Source organism: Sebastes umbrosus, chromosome 10 (genome assembly GCF_015220745.1).
Source record: "Sebastes umbrosus isolate fSebUmb1 chromosome 10, fSebUmb1.pri, whole genome shotgun sequence".
Taxonomy (NCBI): Eukaryota; Metazoa; Chordata; class Actinopteri; order Perciformes; family Sebastidae; genus Sebastes; species Sebastes umbrosus.
Genome location: NC_051278.1, coordinates 20,669,447 through 20,692,749, shown reverse-complemented (window position 1 = coordinate 20,692,749; position 23,303 = coordinate 20,669,447). Strand labels below are relative to the sequence as shown.

The following is a 23,303-nucleotide window of genomic DNA, read 5'->3' as shown; positions in this document are numbered from 1 at the left end:
TTGCAAGATCTGTACACTGTGATGTGAGCAAATGAGAAAGTCGTTGATTACACAAACAACATTTATACATGCGCGTGTGTGTTTCTATAAGCAAGGCATTTTTTTCTTTTCTCATTTTTCAGTCCAGTTTCAAGTGAAATTGCCAAATTTGGAATACTTACAGTAGTTGTTGTGATTTAAATCTCCTGTAGGTCATATAAGAAGCAAACAACTAATAATCACAAACAAACTGCTCTGTAAAGGGGAGACTCATGGGTACTGAAACAGTTCATTTTCATTCACATATCTAGAGATAAGAGGTCAAGGAACACCTGTAAATATGGCCATACCACTTTTTCCTCGCCAAAATATTGCCTATCTTTGGAGCGTTATTTAGCCTCCTTCCCGACAAGTTAACATGACATGGTTACAAATGGATTCCTTAGGTTTTGTAGTTTAATATGATACCAATATCTTCACTCTTGGTAGGAGTCCAGATTCTTTAGGATTTCTAGTATCATATGATACCAGGAACCCCACTATAGCTCTAAAACTAGTCTCTAAAACTAGTAACTGAAGTTGCTACAGTCTCTGAAAGACAGTAAAGTTGGTTGCAATTTCCCACGATCCCGCGGATCTCAGGGGGTTAAACAGCATCACAAATTGACATCCTCCAAAATGATCATAAAGTCAAATCAACACCTCTCTAAAACAGTTTTAACAAAAACTGAACACTGTAACCTTCATGAAGGTAGGACTTACTGCAGGACTGTTCTCCTAGACTGAATACGTTTAGTTAGATGTACCTAATAACCTAGGGTGTACAATACAAGCCGGCTTTGCTTTCAAACATTTAATAAATAATTGAGATAACTGTATAATAATTCTATTGAATGAGTTTACACTGAGCACTCTTTCTTCAATCTTTTCACATTCAGAAGACTCATCCTCAGTCGTGTGAGCCTTGCCCAAATCTCCCCCCACCTATTTTCACATCCTTCTCACTGCAATTCCTCTCAATCCCTCCTCGGCTGTCACGGTTTAAATTGGAGTTGGCATTCTCTGGCTGCCTTTGTGGCGCTGCTACTGTATAAGAACATGCCTGGGGTACTTTGCCTCTCTGATTAGAGATCTTACCGTCGCCAGGCTTTGGCTGTATCAACAGTATAGAATATTCCTCAGATGTCACTCCAGGCTCTTGTCTTAAGCCTCCTTCTCCAAAACCACATTGCTCTCCAGAGTTTCAGTGTTACATCATCTCCCGAAGTGAAAGGAAAGAAAGAAAACACACAAAGCCGAAATTACTCTGCCTGGATGTCGATAACATTTAAGGTCTCAAATGGATTTTTAGGCTTTGGTGTGATAAATTTTAAGCAAAGGGGAAAACCCATGCTTAGTTCAAATGAAATAGGACTACGTGCGATTAGGAGAGGGCTGATTAGGCAAAATAATGTAAGAATTGTACTGAGACATAAGGGGCTTTTGTATTTAAAAGCTGCAAGTTTTGAATCCTAATGAGCAACTCCCTGAAGAACTGTAAGCACAGCATGTTTTGTGATGTTTTTGAGTTCTCAGCATCCAGGCGCTTTTCAATTAAAATGCTATTTCTCATTTGGAATGAATAAATCTGAACTATGGGCCACTCACAGTTACAGTTGAAACAAAATCAGCAATGAATGTTAAGTTCAGTGTTCTGTTAAATACGGTATATTTCAATTCCCGTGACGTTCAAAACGGTAGTTGTTGTTGATAACATTTTTCCTTCCCGATACTGATTTTGATACCTGAACATGCGGTATGGGCAGTTGTTCTTCGCTGCTCTAAAACAGTTGTTACCAGTGGCAACCATGATACATCCAGGGCAACAGCTCAGTGAAGGCTACTGTTTTGGAGCAGCGAAGAAGAATTGATTTCCGGTTAACCAAGTTGATTTTTTTCTGGGTTAATAAATTATGGTATCGGATCGGTGCATAGACTGGCGTACTTGCCGATACCCAATCCTGAATTTTGGGTAGTATTGGACGCATTGCTGATACTGGTATCGGTATTGGAACAACTCTATGTCTTAGATTGATGTTGGAGAAAATGGCAAAGACGACCAACAATGAATGACCACGCAGCGATCAGCTTTCAGTCTGTTATAGCAGCTCTCAAACACTTCTGTATGTCAGCACAATTGTGCATTTATCACATCCATACAGCAGTGCACAGTTGTCATTTAGCTTAACAACACTTTATTTCTAGAGTGTTTAAAGTCGTCAAGTGTTCAGTTGTGCTGTGAACTAGGGCTGAACCTCTCACATGGTGGTTTCTGTTGTGCCCAAGGCTTCAACAAAACACTGTATTCCAGCTGGTACACATTAATTAACCCATACAACTGTACTTGACTTTGTTTTTTGCCATTATGGCATCTGACAGATTTAGTCTGGAACAATTAACGCAGTTCAAGGAGCTGTCATCTCTCTTGAATGTCAAGGTTGTTCTTCAAGGCAGACAATAGTTCCATCGCAAAAAAAAAATTCGGGGCTGAAGAAACATTATACTAATTTGAATTAATGGATTACTCACACATGAAAGGATTTTACAGATATTTCCCATCATACCAATTACAGGAATCCCCTAGTGATTTTTTTTCAATTATTTGAACTTAAAGGTGTGCGGTGTTTTGCTGATAAAAGAATGTGTAGAGTTATGTCTCTTTTTAAAGCAACCAGTCCTATTGTGTTATTCAGGGACACGTTCAAGTTGTAATGTAATTATCCATGTGAAGAAATAGGTCTTGCATTATCTGCAATATGTGCTGATGTGTTTTACACGGCACATTAAGAGCTGGAAAACTGCAACTAAAATAATAAAACTCAAACATAGTAATAAAATAGTGTTTCCGTATGAGCATATTTATTGAGATTAACAATTTCCTAAAATAATACTGTTAAGAATTTACTTCCAAAGACACTCACACACACACACACACACACGCACGCACATACAGTTCCCTTTCATCTATCTGCTTTTCTTTCTTTTTGTTCACCTTTTGCCTAAAGTGGTCCCTACGGCTCTACGTTTGGTAGTGTAGCCTTCATTTTTCTCAGAATCTTCACTTGTTCCAGGCCTGCAAACAAATGCACACACTTGCACACAGAGACACACATACACACATACACAGGCCCTCCAGTGTTATGCTGTGCCTTAAGGTTGTGCTACACAGTAGAGAAATATTTCCTTTCTTCTCTTCCTTTATCGCATTTGAAATGTCACGGCGTGACAACTGCCTACATTACATAAATAACGATATCATCTACAGTACCACTATTGTGAATGTATATAATTAATGGTTGATGGAAGTACTGCAAAACTATTTCTCATTTCCGGCCCTTGTAGTAAAGTATGCACAGTGGACAATGTTTGGAATGAAAAAGTGCTAAACTGTACATCAATTTGAAATGTGACACTTTTGCTGTAGTATAAATATACTGATCTGATTTGTATATTGATCTGAACCCTCTTGATCTGAATATGCCTTAATTCAGCTGAGTGGTTTCACCAAGTGGGCAACCTACGGGGACTGAAAAGTGAAGCCAATGCTGAAGTGCCTTAAACTTGCATTCTTTCTATTAGCCAGCAGGGGGCGACTCCTCTGGTTACAAAAAGAAGTCTGATTGTATAGAAGTCTATGAAAAAATGAGCCTACTTCTCACTTGATGTATTACCTCAGTGAACATTGTAAACATGAGTTTATGGTCTCAATCGCTAGTTTCAAGTCTTCTTCAATACAGAATGATGTTCATTTAGTAAGTTATGGTCCCACTTAGAGTCAAATAGACCATAAAGCAGGGTATGCTTTAGGACGTGGCTACCTTGTGAATTACAGGTCGCTACCACGGTGTTGTCCGGTCTGGGAGTTGTTCACGTTTCCGTCTTAGAACTTTAACCCTTTCATAGTGTGTTTTCAGTTCATGATAGTCCATTGCCTAAAAATGTCTTATTCAGCATTCGGTTGTACTTAGCTCCACCCTCTTGTGTCACTTCTGGTCACAAAAAAACAAGGTGGAGGCTGCGGTCGAAAAGTCCTTTTTGAGTAGGAAGGTTCCTAACGGAGTGAAAAAGCAACGCCTTTTGTAGTTCATCTTCAGAACATTGCAGTTTCACCACGGCAGACTCACGTCACTAATATCCGCCGCCATGGCATAATAATTACGGAGCCTAGTGAAGGTGCAGTCGGATTTTCTTAACACCACGGTTGTATTTTCTTAAATCCTTCTGAATCCTCCTTCTCATCTTTCCTTGACTTCATGACGTTTTCCATCGAGGTCAAGGAAAAGTGGTTAGGAAAAAACGTTAGGACTTAATTTTTTGACTTTTCGACCGCAGTCGGTAACGGACAAAAACAGAGATAGCAACGGCCAAATAACCAAGATGGCGATGGCCGAACTCGAGTCTTCAAAAGCATAGTCCGCAAACCAATGGGTGACGTCATGGTGACTACGTCCACTTCTTATTTAAAGTCTATGGTTTCACTAGTAACTAACTAGCCCACCAATCGAGGAATTAACCATTTTGTCTGTGTAACAATAAATGTTGCTCCGAAATCTTGTTGTCAAATATGAAACCATAACTTCAAACAGATTAGAAGCATTTATTGACCTTCTTTGGTGAAGGTAGTCCCCATGAACACATGTTCTTGCTCTTTTACTTAATAAATCTTCAAGTCCAGCATCTGTCTGGTATTTCATAGCACCCATTGATAACGTTGGGCTTTACATTACATACATACATACACATACGAATGTCAGGGCAATTTATGAAGGCATACAGCCACAGTCTTTAATTTTAAGCACGAGAGACGTGGCATTTCAACCGTGGAGGTAAATATTGCTCCTTCACTGGTATGGTTCTCTTGCAGTTTGATGAGCTCAATCTGGGAATGAGAGGAGCATTAAAATCAAATCATGACTCTTCCAAGGTTAGAAGATCGATTGGCAGCTTTTGGTGCTGTGCTCTGCACCAGCTATTATCGATGAGCGTGTTGTTGAGTAAAAATGCAGCATGTTTCTTGCCGTAATATGTTGAGACATCAGTCTTCATTGCGTTGTGTGAACAGGATTCATTTAGACACTAATGATAGCAATTTGCAGGAGAGGGCATGCATCGCGACGTTAAGCATGACAGATGTCAAATGTGTGCAGTTTCGTGACAGGTGTAGGAACTTCATAATGAGATGGACGGTTTATGGTAATCCCGTGGGGGGTTATTTTCACCTGTACTGAGAGGTTTCCCATCACATTTACATGCACCTCAGTAACCAGATTACAGTCCAATTTCTGCCGTAAGCCGGTAACCTGATTTCTAAACATCATGTATAAGAGCAACATGGTTTCTGTAATTGAAGTGGAGAAACCTGATTTTCTCCCGGAAAAAGCCAATTTATTTGCTGTGTGTGACAGGGTTTACAGGGTTTACACATTTGCTTGACAAAGACCTCAGATAGGGAAAGTATCACTGTGACAGAAGAGCAGCGGGATGAAGGGAGAGAGTATTACGAAAGGTGCGTCCTTGTATTCAAACAATTCCATTCAACGTCTGACTGAAACCGAAACTCTCACAAAGTAGCCGTTATATGTCTATATAAGGTTTCCAACATTGGATATTTGGCACAACATGTACTTCCACAATGTATCCTCATACGACGGTTTGTATGATATCTTAGTTATCTAAGTTATTCTTCATTTGTTGTGCTTTCTCCTATGAATGTCCAGCAACATGTGCCAATTTCTGCCCATGAAGTGTGAAGGGGTCAAAAGTGTTGTGAGAGTGCACAGACATCATCATTGGTTGACGCCACAAGCAAATGTGCTGGTCTGACAATGAAGTTGTTTTTTTTAGACAACACATGTTGCTGGAGTTTTGACTGAAAGTTCAATCAGTCGCACTGTAGAGAAAAGTTGTGCACTTAGACAACTATAGAAGTAGCCATTTCATACAGTATAGTGAGACCATTTTCTGAAACTTGACTTCACTGTATAAATTGACCTGTGGTGACCTCTGGGATAATCACAGCCTTATGAAACTGTACAACCACTAACTGCAGACCTAGGGCATTCAGAGGATGGGTGGCTTTCCTTGGTATACTGACAATAAGGGGGTTTTCGAGCAGTTTCCAGAACAGAAGTGCTTGCCATCCAATCGCTGAAAAATGAAATCTCCAGAAATCTCCAAATGTCAAAAGCATGGCCTTTTCTATGGTGTTCCTCAAGGTCTTGGGGTTTTAATGTGGTATTTTGGAGGGATTATTGAACATTTTTTTCAATTCTTGAGTGGTAAAAAATGGCTAGATTTAGCACCAAAACTGTGTAACAAATGATATCAACCAAAAAATTGCTGCAACAACGTATAGAGCATTGGAAAGGCCATCACAAACTTATATAATAATGTTCTAAGCCCTTATACACTTTCAGAATTTATTTTAATGAATCAATAAATTAATTGATTAATTTCAATGTCTTATTTATGACTAGAACAACTTGACACACAGTGCTGAGCTGCACTGGGGGCAGAATAGGAAGGGGTTAAAGGCCTTGCTTGCTTCTCTAAAATTTAGGCCACCACTGCCAATTAGTATTTCTTCAGAGTTTACCCTCTAGTGCCACTGAATATGACAGGTTACAGATTCATAACCAACACTGACACCAATCTCTGTGGTCTGAACTGAGTAAAGCTAATGAAGTCCCATAGCAGTGGACATAATATTATGCGTATCTGTACATGCTTCATTCTCATAGCCAATGTAAAAATATTCAGCTTGTATATAGCTGTGCTCAACATAGCATAATTCATCAGGCTGGTTTGTCCGGTAGCCTCCGGGCAGTGTGATTGTGATGCATCCCATGATGTGTTTTCCTCCCCTGACCAGTCGGAGCAGCACCCTCTCTCTGTGATACAGGACGTCTTGATTCACAAATTAAGCTCCAGAGATACTGTACCTGAGGGTTGACTGACATTGAAGATCTCAACGAATTTGCACACCAGGTTCTTAAAATGTCCTTCTCTCTTTGTCTGTCCTCTCTCTTTCTCTTTTTTATTCATCATTGCAGGCTGTGGAAACCAACCTGGCATCCAAGGACAGCCACTGGGTCTATGCCAATGAGGTGAGGCCAAACACAAACACACTTGTATGCACCTGAGTGAATTTAGACCTCGGTGTCAGCTTGCCACTGTCAACACAGTCTCATATGCTGCCAAGGCACGCACAAACACATGAAAGACTACAACACTGTCACTCTGTACACTTTCATATTCAGTTAAATTAGCAGCACATCTTTTGTTTTTAATTTTATGTTGGCTGCCTGAGGGACTGGCCCTTTATTTGATATTGTATAATTGCCCTCCCTTTAACTGTTGATGCTAGTGTGTCTTCTCCCCCTCTGTACCAGTGCTCTCTCTGTGTGTCTGACATTGACCTAAATGGTCTTCTAAAGTGGCTGTAACAGCACAAAATCCAGGTGCACTTTGTGAATACAGAACAGTGGACTCTGTGTTTAGCTCTAGTGCCTCAGCGCTGCATTTCTATTGATTCAAAGTGATTTGGAGATAAGGGAGGGGGGAGGATTGGCCCGATACTAAAAGCAGTGGATGAGAGACATTTAGATAAAATGTCTCTCCCACCTGCTTTAGAATATTAGCACTCCTGTGCCTATTAGGAACATCCTGTCTGACACACGCATAAATCAATGTCCGTGTGTTTCAATGAAATGTCACCTCCTCACTTATACAAACATCAGAACCTGTGTTCAACATCCAAAACATGACACGTGTTGATCCGTATTCCATGGCGCATGATTAATGTGCGCATGTAGCCCAGAGAGCCATGTTATTGAAGCAACATTCAATATTCAGACATGTATGGGAAATGAACTCTTGATGCAGAAGTTCAAAGAAAAAAAATTGGCCACAGCATACTAGGGGTAGGAGGAAAGAATCAATTCACCTATGAATCGTGATTTTTCTTTTTTAACGATTTTGTAAAAGATTTTTTAGTCCCAGAATCAATATATTTGCATCATTTGAGTCTATACGGCGATTGAAGGATGTTACTGATTTTATTGTTGTAGTCCGAGTAACGGGACATCACATCTGTTTCAATAACCAAAACATAAAGCCACAGTGATCAGAAACCATGGATAATATTAAGATAAGTAATAATATTAGAATGAGAACGCAGAAAACGGCGGAGGGTCCGCTGAAGATAGGTGTTAACAAACTGTACTGTATACACAAAATACATATATGGGAATAATAATGATTGAATTATATTCACCAGAAGTATAAAACATTACGTGTCCCTTATAAATTAAAAAGACAATACCACTTATGTGTGAGGGAAATGTCTTTATTCTTTGATTTTGCGACTGCTGGAAAAATCTAATAAATAATTCCTGACAATGACTGATATATTTGACTTCAGGACACCTCTGACCACATACATGCTGAAAATCAAACATTTTTACCGTATTAATTTCGATATTTTCCAAGTAAAAGTCCCCAGAATTGTATGATTCAACTTTTTCTCCATGGTCTAGTGTTACAAAATAAAAAAAATTCAATAAATCGTAATATCTAAACACAATACAGCACACATTAGACTTAGACGAGTAAGAAATAGTTGTCATTTATGCTTTAGTTAGAAACTCACAGTGCAGCATTTCAGTGTATTTCAGTAGCTTAAATATTGATTTACAAAAGTTAATGAGGCTCAGTGTGTTGAAAACCTTCTGGTATGTGGAAGCCCAAATTACCTAATTTCAGACTATAATGAGCCTTTATAGAATAACTACCTTTTTCACCGTGCATTTCAGCAAACACATAACCGAGGTATTGATTTACATCAGCTAATGAGTCCTTGATTTGTTTGAAACTTTGTTCTGTGTCTGGCAGCTTAAGCCGTATTGTTTTGCTGATATATCTCCAAATAGGCTTAAGTAGTCTCAAACGAGATGATAAGATATTCTTTATTTGAAGCAGTATTCACATTTAAACTCATGCATGGCTTACAGTCAATTACCACAGACTTCCACCAAGACATTAGCTTTAATTGCATCAGACTCCGGGAAAGTATGAACTAATGTCATGTTAATTTCTATGGCATTCCCTTTATGGTTGATGTGATGTGGCTTACTCTAGAGTTATCTCTCCCTGGTACACATTTGAATGGGGAGAATGAATCTGTGAGCTATGAATCATATCCCAATTCTCTTTTTTTGTTCTCTTTCTAAAGAGAGTGGAAAGATCTTTTTTCTTTTCTTCTTCCTGTCATTTTTGATTATCTCTTTCTCTTCTCTTTCTGTTTCCTTGGCTTTCAATCCATCACCCGAGATAGACTTTCAAAAAATACTTTGATAATTTGATGAATCGTCTGTCAATCAAAGTCGTCCAGTTGACTCGGGAGAAGAGCGAAAACATATTTTCCATGAAGAAAAACTTTCAGTGCCGTTCTTTGTTTCTTTTCCTTCAGTTCTGATATAACTGATGCTGTTGCATCATCTACTCTAACCTCTTCAGGAACCGCCCATTGTTGTTTAGAACCAACAGTCGCTCCGTGTCGTCTCACACACACCTAAGCCACACCCATAGTTAGAGCGGCACGATTATTGCCAAAATGATAATCCCGATTATTTTGATCAAAATTGAGATCACGATTATTTATCACAAATGATTCATCGATTTAAGGGACAAAATATTTTTATTGTGCTTTCACAATGAGCACTGCTTTCACTTCCATGTTGTGCTACATTCCAGCTAATGTACAAATCTTTGCATCAAAATAAGACCGGTTCTTAGTCACAGTGCATCTCCACAAAGCAAAATATAAATGAAATTGAACCAAAACTTTTTACCAGAAATTAAATCAACAGAGCACTGCTTTCCACTTGATTTTTCTATAAGCGGAGCATGCTTTTTAACAGTTAATGTTAAGATTAATATTTGATTAATTATGCAGCCCTACCTGTATCTGCCAGTAGCTCCTCACAGGATGCTGATTGGTCCGTGATCTGGCTTGCCAGACAGAAACGCATTACGTGAAGCCCAACAGGATGGATTTTCATGTGAAATCTCGTGTGATCTTGTGACATTGTGAGAATCCAGCTGCCGTACGAGGTAAAACACCTATGAAAAACGTAGAAGAAAGTCTGCATACTGTAGCTCCCTTTAAGTGCAATTTATTGGCACATCTTAGTAAGTGACATTTCAAGCACAAGCTCGTCTTCAGACTTAATAAACTTGCACAGAGACATCATCGTAAAAGGTAAGCACTTTGGTTATATAATAGTCACTTGATACCGCCAGTGACCCAAGTATAGTAGTATAGTAGTTACGCAAAACTTATATATACATAGTAAACAACAATATATACAAAAATCAATATACACACATTTATCAATACATAATATAGGTAAGTACCTCTTAGCTAATACGAATAACATCAAGCCCAAGGTAACACAGCTCCCTCCAGAACCACAGAGGACATTATAAAGGGTCATGTGTAAAATGAGTGGAGTGCCCCTTTAATGAAAACTACATTTTTTAGTTTTTTTAAATGATGAACGCTTTTTCCCCATGTTTTCTTTTCCTCTTCCTGTAATGTTTGATTATCTTTTTCTCTATTCTCTCTCTGTTTCCTTACCTTTCAATCCATCACCCAAGATAAACTGTGCATGAAGCTGGCAGTCACCTTGAAATAAGAATAACTCAGCCTTGTTGAAAAGGCTAACAAGAAAATTCAATTACCACTCATGCCGACCTGTTTTTCTCACAGACGTTGGCCTCCAGAGCTCCTCTCATGTAAAAGGGAAAAAAAATAACATGAAAACTTTAAGCTTACTTTACTAGTTCACATTTCACTTAAATACTATTTTTTTTCTCATCGAAATGTTTATACTTTTATCAGAAAATAGAGTCACCAAGTTCACTAAATTGAATCCAGGCGTGTATGATTTAGCGACAATCCTTGCTTATCTCTGAAGGAGAAGGAGATTTAAAGGAATTTGTTTCCATTAGCCTGTGATTTGATTTCTGAGAAGCTGCTAAGATGCCTGATGGCACCTAGAGCATACACACGTTTTGTGTTTGATTGTCGGATTTGTAGTATGTTTCTATTTTATTATATTGTCTGGGTTATTTTACAAACGGCAGAAACTATGAATCCTTTTGTAGCAGCTGCTGGTGAATTTTGTACTCCCACATTACTGCACAGCTATAATATACTAGATAATGTTTCCTGCATTGAAGGAAATCCTGTTAGTCTGACCAGATGCAGCCCGGCTGTATCACAAAAACCTGCAGGGAAATAACAGCTTTCTATGTTACCTCTTGCCCCCTGTATGCACCGACGGTCCCCGCGGACAGCTCCCCCTGTTCAGCTGCCTGGTCATGACTGAGTTGTGACATTCATTTTAACCAGTTGATCTCGAGGCTCGCCGCTGTCCGCCCCATCAGCGCCCCGGGCTCCCACCACAGTCGGCAAGGTCTCACATTTCATTCAACTCTCACGACAAGCGGTTATGCTAATCTGCCCACCAGCGGCAACATGTGGCACGATGAATGTAGCTGTCAAGCTAGAATTGTGATAAGAGCACAGAGTGAGATGGATAGAGATGGAAAGTGATGATGATGAGTGAGTGTGATCACAAGTCGGAAAACAATAAGACGTAACAGACTAACGGATAAACAAAAAAGGAATAAAACAGATCATGATAAGACCGTCTTTTCATTCAGGGATACATAAGCATACAATAGACAATATACATATAGTAACTTGATGGTATAAAGATACAGTAATAGGTTAAAGGTGCTCTATACGATATCCATAGCATTAATAAAGCAGAAAACAACTATTTTCTTTGTAAAGATCTAGAGGAGTAATGTCTACCTGAGCAGAGGATGAAGTTTCTCTCCCTCTGTGTTTTGTAATCGGAGCTTCTCCTCGCTTTGTTGACATAGCCGGCCCGGCAGCACATGCTTTTAGTGCATGTGAGCATGCCCCACTGGCTAGCTCACGGCCGCCGCTCTGCACTGCTCTCAAACAGCGGTTAAAGCTGATAACGCCGTCCCTACCGATGGCGCCGTCGCAAAAGCACCCACCTTCCGGTTCCCCCCAGGTTAACAATATTAGCTCTGACTGCAGTGTTAGCTATGAGCCGCCGACTCAGCTGTCGCCATGTTGAGAGCTGTGTGGAGGCAATAGAAATGCAACCAATATCACATTTAGCACCTTTTAATAGCTATTGATCACACACGGATGAACTCCAGCAATTTAGTTTCACACTTAGATGACCTGACCTTTAGTCCCTAGTATGGGTCAAACTCCAAAACCACAAATTTCTTTCCCATAATGCATCCGACGAGCATTTTTCATTAGACCCTAACTGGTCTTTTAAACTTGACTTCCTCAGTCTGCATTCAAGTCATGTCACTTGAGTCATTTTCTCAGCCTTGCTCCTAAGCTACTAACCCGACCCGTCAGTTACACAGAACTGTCTGAGAATGAACAGTCGCTTCTCCTCCGTCTCATCTCACACACCTAAGCCACACTCTTAGCTGCCAGGAGCTCATCCCAGGATGCTGATTGGTCCATGATCTGGCTTTACTTGAAGCCTGAAGAGATGGATGTTCGTGCGATGTGTGATTCCACGACTCTCGCGTGGTTCTCCAGAGCCACAGAGCCACAGAAGACATTATAAAATGTTCATGTTTAAAATCAGTAGAGTGCCCCTTTAATGAAAACAAATTGGGTTGAAAACAATGAACTTTTCTCTCAACAAACTTTTCTTCAGTTGCAAACATTTCAGTTTGACACTAATGCATTATAAAACCAAAGGAGTGGGTTTGAACGGCCCACAGTTCATGAAGCCTCAGGGTACGAAACTTATCCAACACACAAATGACCAACATAATGTTTAGGGCAAAAAACTTTGAAATTCAGTTTTAGAAGTGCGGCTTGATGTGAGCAGGAGGGCACGGGGATGACAGGCAGGCGTGCATCTCTCCAACCCACCCACAGAACCAGGGTGCTGCAGCTGCCAGCACACAGAAGGTTGTCTGCCTCTGACACTGTCTAGTGGACTCAGATGGATTGCACATTCTGGGAGAATTTTGTTGTTGTTTTTTTTCCCCCCTTCAAAGGCGGGACGGTGACACCTCTGAATGTTTGATGGATTAGGTGGCTGTGCCTGCTGTGACAGACAGAGTCGAGGAGGACAGTCATGATATGACTGATGTCTTGGGTAACTGCCCGTCAAGCAGACGAGATGGAAACCCTTTTCTTCTGACGCCGTCTCCACCACACTGGACTGTGGGACGGGAAGGTTGGATTACTGAAGAGGCCACTTACGAGAAAAAGACATATTTCATTTTCCAATTAGCTTATTGATTACTCAAAGTACTGTATAACATTGCATTTATCAAACCCCTGGATTGGCTGTTCTTGTTCTTTGTGCCATTAACCACAATGAGAATCTATGCAGAAACCCAATGCAGATGTCAGAAAATGATGTACTAACCCACAAATGGTGACCACAGGAGACATCCTGCTTCATGGTCATAAATCAAGGACCCCAGATAGGCGACTCCCTTCACTAACCACCTTATCTAAATGTTACAACAGTTACAGTCATTTTATGTCACTGGGGTTATTAGGTGGGCAGTTCAAATCACATCCAGCATGTTTCATTGAATAAGACCCGCTGCTCCTCCGGGCTGAGCTGTAAGTTCCATTATGTAGCAATACAGCAACTCATATATACAGCACAGTAGATACTACACTGCACCGTACTCATGAACAATGAGCTATGTGATGGGATGGTTTATATAGTTTACTGTACTTTAGAAATGAGCACCTTCATTTATTTATTAAAGCTGCAGTAGGCAGATTGGAGCAAATATGATTTAAAAAAAGTTATTTTTATTAAACGGTCACTATATCCTGACAGTAGTGCATGAGACAAGTAATCTGAAAAAAATCCATGTGCCTCTGGTGCTCCTAATGGCATCTGCAAGATTTCACAGACCGGAGGAAAACAACCAATCAGAGCCAAGCTGGAGCCTTGCTGTCTCTGAGCAGCTGTCAATCACTCGAGTATTCTGATCAAACGGTCAAACTAAGCAGCGCTGATCAAATATGAATCAATATTATGTTACTGTAATGGCAACATTTTGTTGTGTACTGTTTAGCTGTAAAATGAGAAGTTGTGACCTGGCAGCCATGTTGAGATCAGTTGAGGAAATATGAAGCACCGCCCACCAACCGGAGCAAACCTTATCATTTTACAGCTAAACAGTACACTACAAGATGTTTCTGAAAACATTTTACTCTCGAAATAGACATTAGAGTAAAATAATAATAAATCATATTTGATCTGCCTAGTTTGACCATTTGATCGGAGTTTGTGAGTGATTGACAGCTGCCTCCGTTGAATGAACAGTAGGATAGGAACGCTCTCTCTCTCTCTGTAATGACCTGCGATTGGCCAAAGTCTACCATCACGGGCTAGAATTTTTAAAGCCTAAAAACAGAGCCATGAGGAGGTGCAGAAGTCTAGTTTTCTCTCAGAACACTTGAATTACAATATACTGAAAGGTTATTATGGAATTCTTGCACAATGATGCCCAAAAACATTCTGCCTACTGCAGGTTTAACGTAATTATTTACATGTCATTCTTCATGTTGCATTTGAGATATCCTGTTTGAATTAAGCAGCGAATCTAATCTTAAGAGCTAACACACTCGCAGTACTATCCTCTTAGGTCAAAGTCAATATTTTTTTACCTCAAACCAAACCTGCTTGAACAGAGGCAGTTGGCGTGGCAAAACTATGGTTATGTTGATGCAGATCAGACTGCGCAGTGCAATTTGGCATGAAATTGCGTCGCATCTCCGCCTGCTCAGACCACATGTTATTGCAAATGGTCCTCCTTTTGTTTCAGTTTCATTTAAAGTCCTTCCCTTTTGGGCAATTATGAAGTGTGAGCAGCCAGTCTATCGCTTTTCTTTTTTCTATTATGAATAGTGGAGTTACATGCATGAAGATGTACAAACGTGATTAACTGACAGCAAATGTTTTAATTAATTGATAAACTATAGGAACTGGCAGTAAGGTTTGAAACACATTTAAACATATTAAATGCTGCTGTAGTTGCTGCCTCTTTTCACAAAATAACCTCACATCATTGCAAACAGACAAGAACTCCATCTCCTGATACTGCATTCCGCCAACTAATTGAAATGTGTTCATCCATATCCAGCCTCTTTACATTCACATCTGTTCACCAAAGCTGCAGAAATTACGCCCCACACACGTATGCAGGCGCCCGCAGGTTGCACTAGCGTTTGCTTTTTCAAAAAATTCAAAGGCCATAGACGTGGTGTGTCACACTGATGCACCCACCATTGGATATTAAATAAGAAATAACTACTTTGATCTGCTGGGGAAGTGACATAGGCTGTGTTTAAAACCCTATGCTACTGACAAAAGCAGTATGCAGTATATATACTGCGTTCCTCAGTTTTTTTGCAGTATGCTAGGCCAGGCTTTAGCCTTTAAACAAGCTCTTAAAGCACTGGAGGAAAAAAAAAAAAAAACTTTAGGTCAGAGTATAACAACTCAGCAAAGTCTTGCTTGTGCCTTGTGTTATTTGATATTTGTGATATTGTGATATTAGGGTTGTCAAAGTTAACGAGATAATAACAAATTCGTCATTAATTTTATTAATGCGTTAACACAACTTCAGATTTTTAGGTTGTAGCGGGCTCAGTTTTCAATTTAGAATGAAGATTGTATCATATTAAACTAGAAAAACCTAAGGAATCCATATATAGGCACCAACCATGTCATTCTATCTTGTTGGGAAGAATGCTAAATAACGCTCCAAACTTACGCAAAAGTTTGGCAAGGAAAAACTGCCATGGCCATTTTCAAAGGGAGCATATATTTTTATGTTAAATATTTAATAGGACAGTATTTGTCATTATTTTGTGTTGTTAATTGATTTCAATCAATAAATTATACATACATTTGCATAAAGCAAGCATATTTGCCCACTTCCATTTTGATAAGAGCATTAAATACTTGACAAATCTCCCTTTAAGGTACATTTTGAACAGATAAAAAATGTGAGATTAATTTGCGATTAATCACAAATATTTTAATCGATTGACAGCCCTAAGCGTTATCATTTTTATTGTTTGATGTTTGGAATATTGAGAATTACAACTCAGATCATTTCTAGCAAAGGCTTGTTTGTGCCTTGTGTTAATTGAAGTCTGTGATGATCTTTTTTTTCTCCATTGCAAGGACAATTGGACACCAATTATTCGGTTTTATCAACTAGATAATGATGCAATCTTGAGGTTATTTTCTGTCTAACTAATTAACTTTTACACTGAAAGCACATAAAAAAAGACATCTGTGTGTTTTACAGGCAAGTACAGCTCAAAATAATGTCATACACACTGTGCTTTGCTCTTCTTCCCTGACTCCCATTACTTCTCAATTTAGTTGCCTGCCGTTTTCAGAAAGCACCTTAACTTCTAATTAAATTGCTGTCATGATTACCGGTAATTTAATTTATTTATTTCTAGGAAATGACTAATGACATTGACTGAGCAGCACAAAGAGGATAATCTGTCATCTGAACTTGATTTGTGTGTATCTTGGTCGTCGGCTGTCATTGAAACATAGCTGTGCTGCATTCACTGTGTATTCACACAGTTCAGAAGTGATTTTGTCATTCGACTTGCTATCATAACCACACACAGTACACCATTTAGATTAATAATGCTTCTCTAGTGCTTCTAAGAATCCATGGGATGACCATTGTAGTCAGAGGCCTGAATGTATCAGTCCTTTGTATTCTTTAATGGATCATTTTTGTGTGCATTTTGTACACGTGAAGTATATCATACCGCCTGTACTTTCTCCTCAAACAGAGGTAAAAAGGCACGTCAGCCATGTCCCATTGGTCAGTGTCATCGCCGGGTCAGGTTATGACACAAATGTCACCCGCGATGGTGACAGAACACTTGGACTGGGTGGCACTGGAAGTTATTAGCTTGGACGTGAGGGTTCGACTCTGTGAACCATGCGGCATAATTCATCTGATTAATGTGTCGCGGCAACTCATGAATATTCATAGTTTCCACCTGACTGAGTCAGAAAAAGAGTCAGAGGATTAAACTAAATGAGCTAGAATCACCCGAGGAGTGTTTTACTCACGCTGTACACAGATGAAAGATCTGGGAATACTGGCTCTGGAAGAAAGAATCCATATAATTTATTCAGTTTGCGCACCATCAAGGGGTTTTTCATTGAAAATAGAGATATGTACATAACATGAGGTATGCACATGAGAGAAAAGGCAGAAAAACAAAAGGGGTTTAAAAGTTAAACTCTGATTATACCCCCGCAACAATGGTTGTCGCGGGGGTATAAAACCTATTGAATCCATTGGTACCAACCATGTAATACTAGCTTGTCGCGAAGGAGGCTAGATAATGCTCAAAACTTGACCTTTGACCTCAGGATATGTGAATGAAAATGGGTTCTATGGGTACCCTCGAGTCTCCCCTTTATAGACATGTCCAATTTATGATAATCCATTGCGGTTTGGGGCAAGTCATAGTCAAGTCAGCACACTGACACACTGACAGCTGTTGTTGCCTGTTGGGCTCAAGTTTGTCATGTTATGATTTGAACATATTTTTTTATGCTAAATACAGTACCTGTGAGGGTTTATGGACAATATTTGTCATTGTTATGTGTTGTGAATTGATTTCCAATAATAAATATATACTTACATTTGCATAAAGAAACTATATTTGCCCACTTCTGTGTTGATAAGAGTATTAAATACTTGACAAATCTCCCTTTAAGGTACATTTTGAACAGATAAAAAACACGTGATTAATTGCGATTCAGTATTTTCATTGACTATTGCCCTAGTAAACATACAAAGAAAGACAAAGTGATAAGCCAGAAGGGATTAACAGCGAGGGACGACAGAAACCAGCAGTAACAACAGAGGTCGATGCAATAGGGAGAGATCAGAATGTCTGATAAGGAAGCATGGATTCAGGCATGTGTGGTTAAGGATTATAACAGCCCAGAGCTGCTTAAGTTCTGACCCGACAGTAACCTCACAGCTTTATTGTCAGATAGCGTATGAACCCAGCGTTTCCCAAGAGACCGTCTGCCTCAGCATTGACCATTGTCCTGCTCTGGAGACTAGCCGACTGCTCAATGTCTCATGAATATTGATCTGACCCTTCACAGTGGAGATCTCCACTCACGTTTCTCCCCACAGAAGAGGGCCAAGGGTCACCTGCACTATTATTGTGAAGGATATACTTGAAATGTTCATTGATTTGTCAATCTCATGTGAATGACAAAATAAGGCGAATTTCCTACATGATGAATTCTATCATAAAATTTGACATACGAAAATACATTGAAAGGATTTTGTCTGTGTCTTTTGGTCTAAAACACGGACTCAGTTGATTGAAGTTATTAAATAAACCAATGTTGGGAAGGAAATGCTATGTGAATTAAGCTTTGGTTGTTTATCGTTTATACCAGTGTTTCAAAACTTTTTCCTGGGGACCCATTTTTTAAAAATGCCAAACCGCTCAACCTCGTGGATCACAAATTTGTTTTATGCGCATTATTGAAAACATCCACATGTTAAATACTTTAATGAGACCAAATAAATGCATTTAGGCAGAGATTGCAGGATCTTTTCATACAATTAGCAGAACAATACGAGCATTCAGGCTTCCTCATGTAGCTCAAAGGTGTATTGCAGATATAAATGTTAAAAACTATGGAAGAAATTCTGTGAATTTATTCGGTTACCTTAATAAAATCTCCTGCAACTGACCTGTATGTCGGGACCCAGTCTTTGGCAATGACTGTTTTTTACAGTATACACTGGATTTATGTCTCACAAACAGCAAGAAAGAAAGAAAATTCTCAAAATCAAGTAGAGCACAAAAGTTGATATTTCAAGCCCTAGCCTCTAACCATTGTTTCCATTATTCTCACTTTACCTCACTTTGTCTTGTATCTAATTGCTCTGTAGCCCCCCAATGTGTCATCTGATATTTTAATTGCTTAAGAAGCAGGCACAGCCAACGCAAACACCTCTGGGGTTTTGTTTCTTATCCAAATATACACTCGAACTGTTTTTCAAAAACTGCAAATTCACGGTTTGTGTCACGATTCCCCACTGTGCAAAAAATCCCATTAAGATAACAAGCGCCACCATACGTTACACGGAGATTAAAGACAAAGATGTATTGAACTAAAATCCATCTTGTTGTGTTCATATTCAGGAGGTGAGTGATGCCGACATCATGGAGCTGGTTCACAGCTCTCTGGGGAGGATGACCATCATTCGTCAGATCTTCCCGTTGTGGAGAGACACCAACGTTCGCTGTATGAGGAACAATCATCGCATCTCCTCGCTGCTCTGTGACCCGCAGGAAGGCTACCTGCAGTCCCTGGAGGTAAAAAATGCTTAAAGATTTACTGTTGAAGCCCCTGAAATATTGTTAGTTAGATTGATAAGATCGGCCACAATCCCCTTATTTTATTTCATCAAAAGAGAATCGTAAGAATTATTTTATAGACTGGACATTCAAATAAAGATGGTGATAGGTAATGGCTGGATACATGAGGTATTTTTCATTCAAGTAACACAGTGCTGTTACAGACAAGCAAAGCAAAAGGGATACAAAGCATTATAACAACAGAAAGCCAACCAAAATCATTACTGATTCTGCAAGCTTTACTGTATCTCCTCAGGCAGGTCGTTCCAAAGGGCCCTGATGGCAAAATCACGGTCACCTTTAGATTAAAGCCTTGACTTTGGAACAGCCAGAAGGGCCCCACCTGAGGATCTAAGGCTGCGAGCTGGCTCATATGGGTTCAACATTTCTGCTATGTAGCTTGGGGCCTGACCTAGACATGCTTTAAAAGTGATCAGTAAAATATGATAATAAGGGCTGTCAAAATGTACCTTAAAGGGAGATTTGTCAAGTATTTAATATTCTTATCAACATTGGAGTGAGCAAATATGCTCTCCTTATGAAAATGTATGTATATATTTATTACTGGAAATCAATTAACAACACAAAACAATGACACACTGGTACTGGTGAGGTAGCATAAAAAATATGCAAATCATAATCATCATAACATGGCAAACTGCAGCCCAACAGATAACAACTGCTATCAGTGTGTCAGTGTGCTGACTTGACTATGATTTGCCCCAAACTGCATGTGATTATCATAAAGTGGGCATGTCTGTAAAGGGGAGACTCGTGGGTACCCACAGAAACCATTTTCATTCACATATCTTGAGCTCAGAGGTCAAAGGACCCCTTTGAAAATGGCCATGCCAGTTTTTCCTCGCCAAAATGTAGCGCCGTTTGGAGCGTTAGTTAACCTATTTTGCAACGAGCGTGTATGACAATGGATTCCTTAGGTTTTTTAGTTTCATATGATGCCAGTATCTTCACTCTAGCTTTTAAACTGAGCCTGCTACAACCTCTGAAAAATCGATTGCGTTAAAGAAATTAGTGTCATTAAAACAAATTTGCATAAATGCATTATTATCGCGTTAACTTTGACAGCCCTACTTAATATCAATTCTGAAACAAACAGGGAGCCAATAGAGAGAAGCCAGGATTGGGGTGAAGTGATGTCGTCTGTTAAAAGCAGCGAGAAGCTCAGCTGCTGTATACTGAACTAGTTGGAGGCGATAGAGTGACTAATTTTTGAAGAAAAAAAACTGCTGAAATGTAGAAAAATGCCTTTTTGTTTGACAACAAAAACAAATTACTTATTCTTTGGTCGCCGGCCTTCTAACCTTCTACCAAATTACACTGAAAACTGTTAACAGATTTTTGAGACATCCTGCTAAATGACAAGTAGACACAAACAAACAAATTACTTTTTCTTTCCAACCTCTACAAATATAATCTGCAACAAAGAAAAAGATTCCCTTCCCGAAACACACCTGGTAAGGACTTATGACTCTTGTCATAAGTCCTTATCAAATTTTATTGAATAGCTAATGATAAGTTTATAATTAGTGAGTCAAATGTGTCAAACTTGATAGTTGATGAATCATTAATAAGTACTTCCCTTATAATTCCAAATGGAGGATTATATAGTAGATAATGATGAGTTACTAGAGAACAGACTGGAAGATCCTATCTTAATGAATCATTAATTAATGATTAGTTCATAAAAATGTGTGACTTGATTACACTGACCACTAGCGGCACAAAACTAGTACCGGCTCATTAATTTGAATTACATAAACATTAGTTACTGTTTTTGTTTCCCCATCAAGTAAAGTGAACCAGATTACTGAGTATATACAAAGTATTCCCTTATTACTTCATCATTATCTAATGATTACTTACCATAGACTGTACACAAAGATAGACGACATTACAGCTCCCCTACAAGTGAAGCCAAAACATCTGGATCGCCCCCTGGTGGCTGGCTGCAGTATAGGTCATAAATCCCGCCTCCTCCATGTTAGCGGATGGGACGTGGGCCAAACTAAAAAGTCAAAGTACACGTCAAAAAAAAAATTCTTAAAGATGGATTTTAGGTAGTTCTTATCACACTGATGTATGTTCAAGCGTTAATTTTTCTGATAAGTTTGGTTTTAATTAGTTATTTGATGCTAAAAAAAGGAGGTGAGACGTCATGATTGACAGCTCGGATTGACTGCTTCTCTGAGTGAAGTAGTCGCAGAGCCGGAGGATCGGCAGTTGTACGAGAGAGGAAATACTTTAACTTTAAATAGCCTTAGCTGTAGCAGAAAGGGGGAAAATAGAGAAAAAGTACAGAGTAGCCCTTTTCCAGCCTGACAGGAAAAGAAGGTGGGGAGATAAATGAGACACACCTCTAAGCGGGGGGAGGGAAAATCAAATACCTAAAGCAGCAAGGAAGAGAACAGAGAGAGGAGTGAATGTGGCTAAAGGAGGAGATCATTTAAAGTTCAATTTAGTTTCTTGACATTGTTGCCCTTAAAAAATCAGTGACATATATAAAAGTAAACGGAGCAGCAAAGGAGCTAAGAAGCAGCTGGATGCCATAAACTTTCTTGGACAAGCAGGTAGATGACTGGAATCTTGTTCATCTTGTTTGGAAGCAGCTGTGGTCTTCTTGCCTTTTTTATGGGCCATCAAGATTTGTGACAAATTACGACATGTTCCCAGTGCAGACAGGGCAAAACATGCAGACACATTTTGTTTCAGCTGTGACCGATTTGATTTAGAATTCAAATTATTTCACAATTTGCAGTGATACCGAAATCACAGATTTTGAGTTTCAAAAGGTCACCCACTGTAGTTCGGTAGTTATGGAGGACGGAACCTGCCAAAATCTAAAATAAATGAATAAATAAATAAATGACACAATAAAAAAAATCATTAAATGCAGCAAAAATAATATTTAAAATAAATGTAGCTATTAATTAAGTGATAGAAATAAAAAAAATAAAAATATTTTATCAGTTCTTTAATGGCTAAATTAATTTTAATATTATTTTTAATACATTTATTCATTTATTGAGTCATTTTTTTTATTCATTTATTTTTATTTTTTGTCAGGTTCCATCCTCCATAGATAGTGTCTGTGGTCAGTTTGAATTCAGTCGGTAACAATGAATTCCAATGGTGACGATTTCAAGAAAAAGTAAAACTAACGAAGGAGATTCTCAAACCACTCTAAATTCTCCACTGTTCATGCAAATACTCGGTATGCCCCAAACAGTCACAGATTCACCAGCAGAAGCTACTTTCAGTGGAGATTCTGAGCTTTGAGGATGGTGAATGCACAACACGGAAGCAGTATGATGGATGAGGCTGTATTGAACATTCGACTAGTGGCAAGGTTGTGTTTTTCTTGTTATTTTTACCCCTTTTGTTGTGAGTATTTATAGGACAGCAACGTTGTGTAACAACCAGCATGTTTCATCCACTGTCTGCAGCAAACAAGAGGGACACTTGTTATCACCTGGAGTGTCACAATCATACAACAAGCACAATGTGGTCTTTTTTCTTTACGAAGAAAAAGACCACATTGTGCTTGTTGTGTGATTCTGACAACCCAGGTGATAACAAGTGTCCCTCTTGTACTGTAAGGAGTTATGGGCATGATTATCTGCCTGATCACACATTTTTCACAGTTTCAGTAGTGACCGTACAGCATGCAGCCATGGTGTAGGACAGTATAGACAAGCATCTGCCAAGTGCC

The 23,303-nt window shown here is 39.2% G+C and overlaps 1 protein-coding gene across 2 annotated transcripts in view; it reads left to right on the top strand.

The window, feature by feature from the left end:
* The window catches only part of grid1a (glutamate receptor, ionotropic, delta 1a), a 327,001-nt gene that overhangs the window by 254,221 nt on the left and 49,477 nt on the right, over positions 1–23,303 (top strand). For both annotated transcript variants that reach the window (XM_037781636.1, XM_037781637.1), the window contains exons 5-6: positions 7,071–7,124; positions 19,358–19,531. In XM_037781636.1, coding sequence (XP_037637564.1) covers positions 7,071–7,124; positions 19,358–19,531 — 228 coding nt within the window. The remainder of the gene's footprint in view (positions 1–7,070; positions 7,125–19,357; positions 19,532–23,303) is intronic.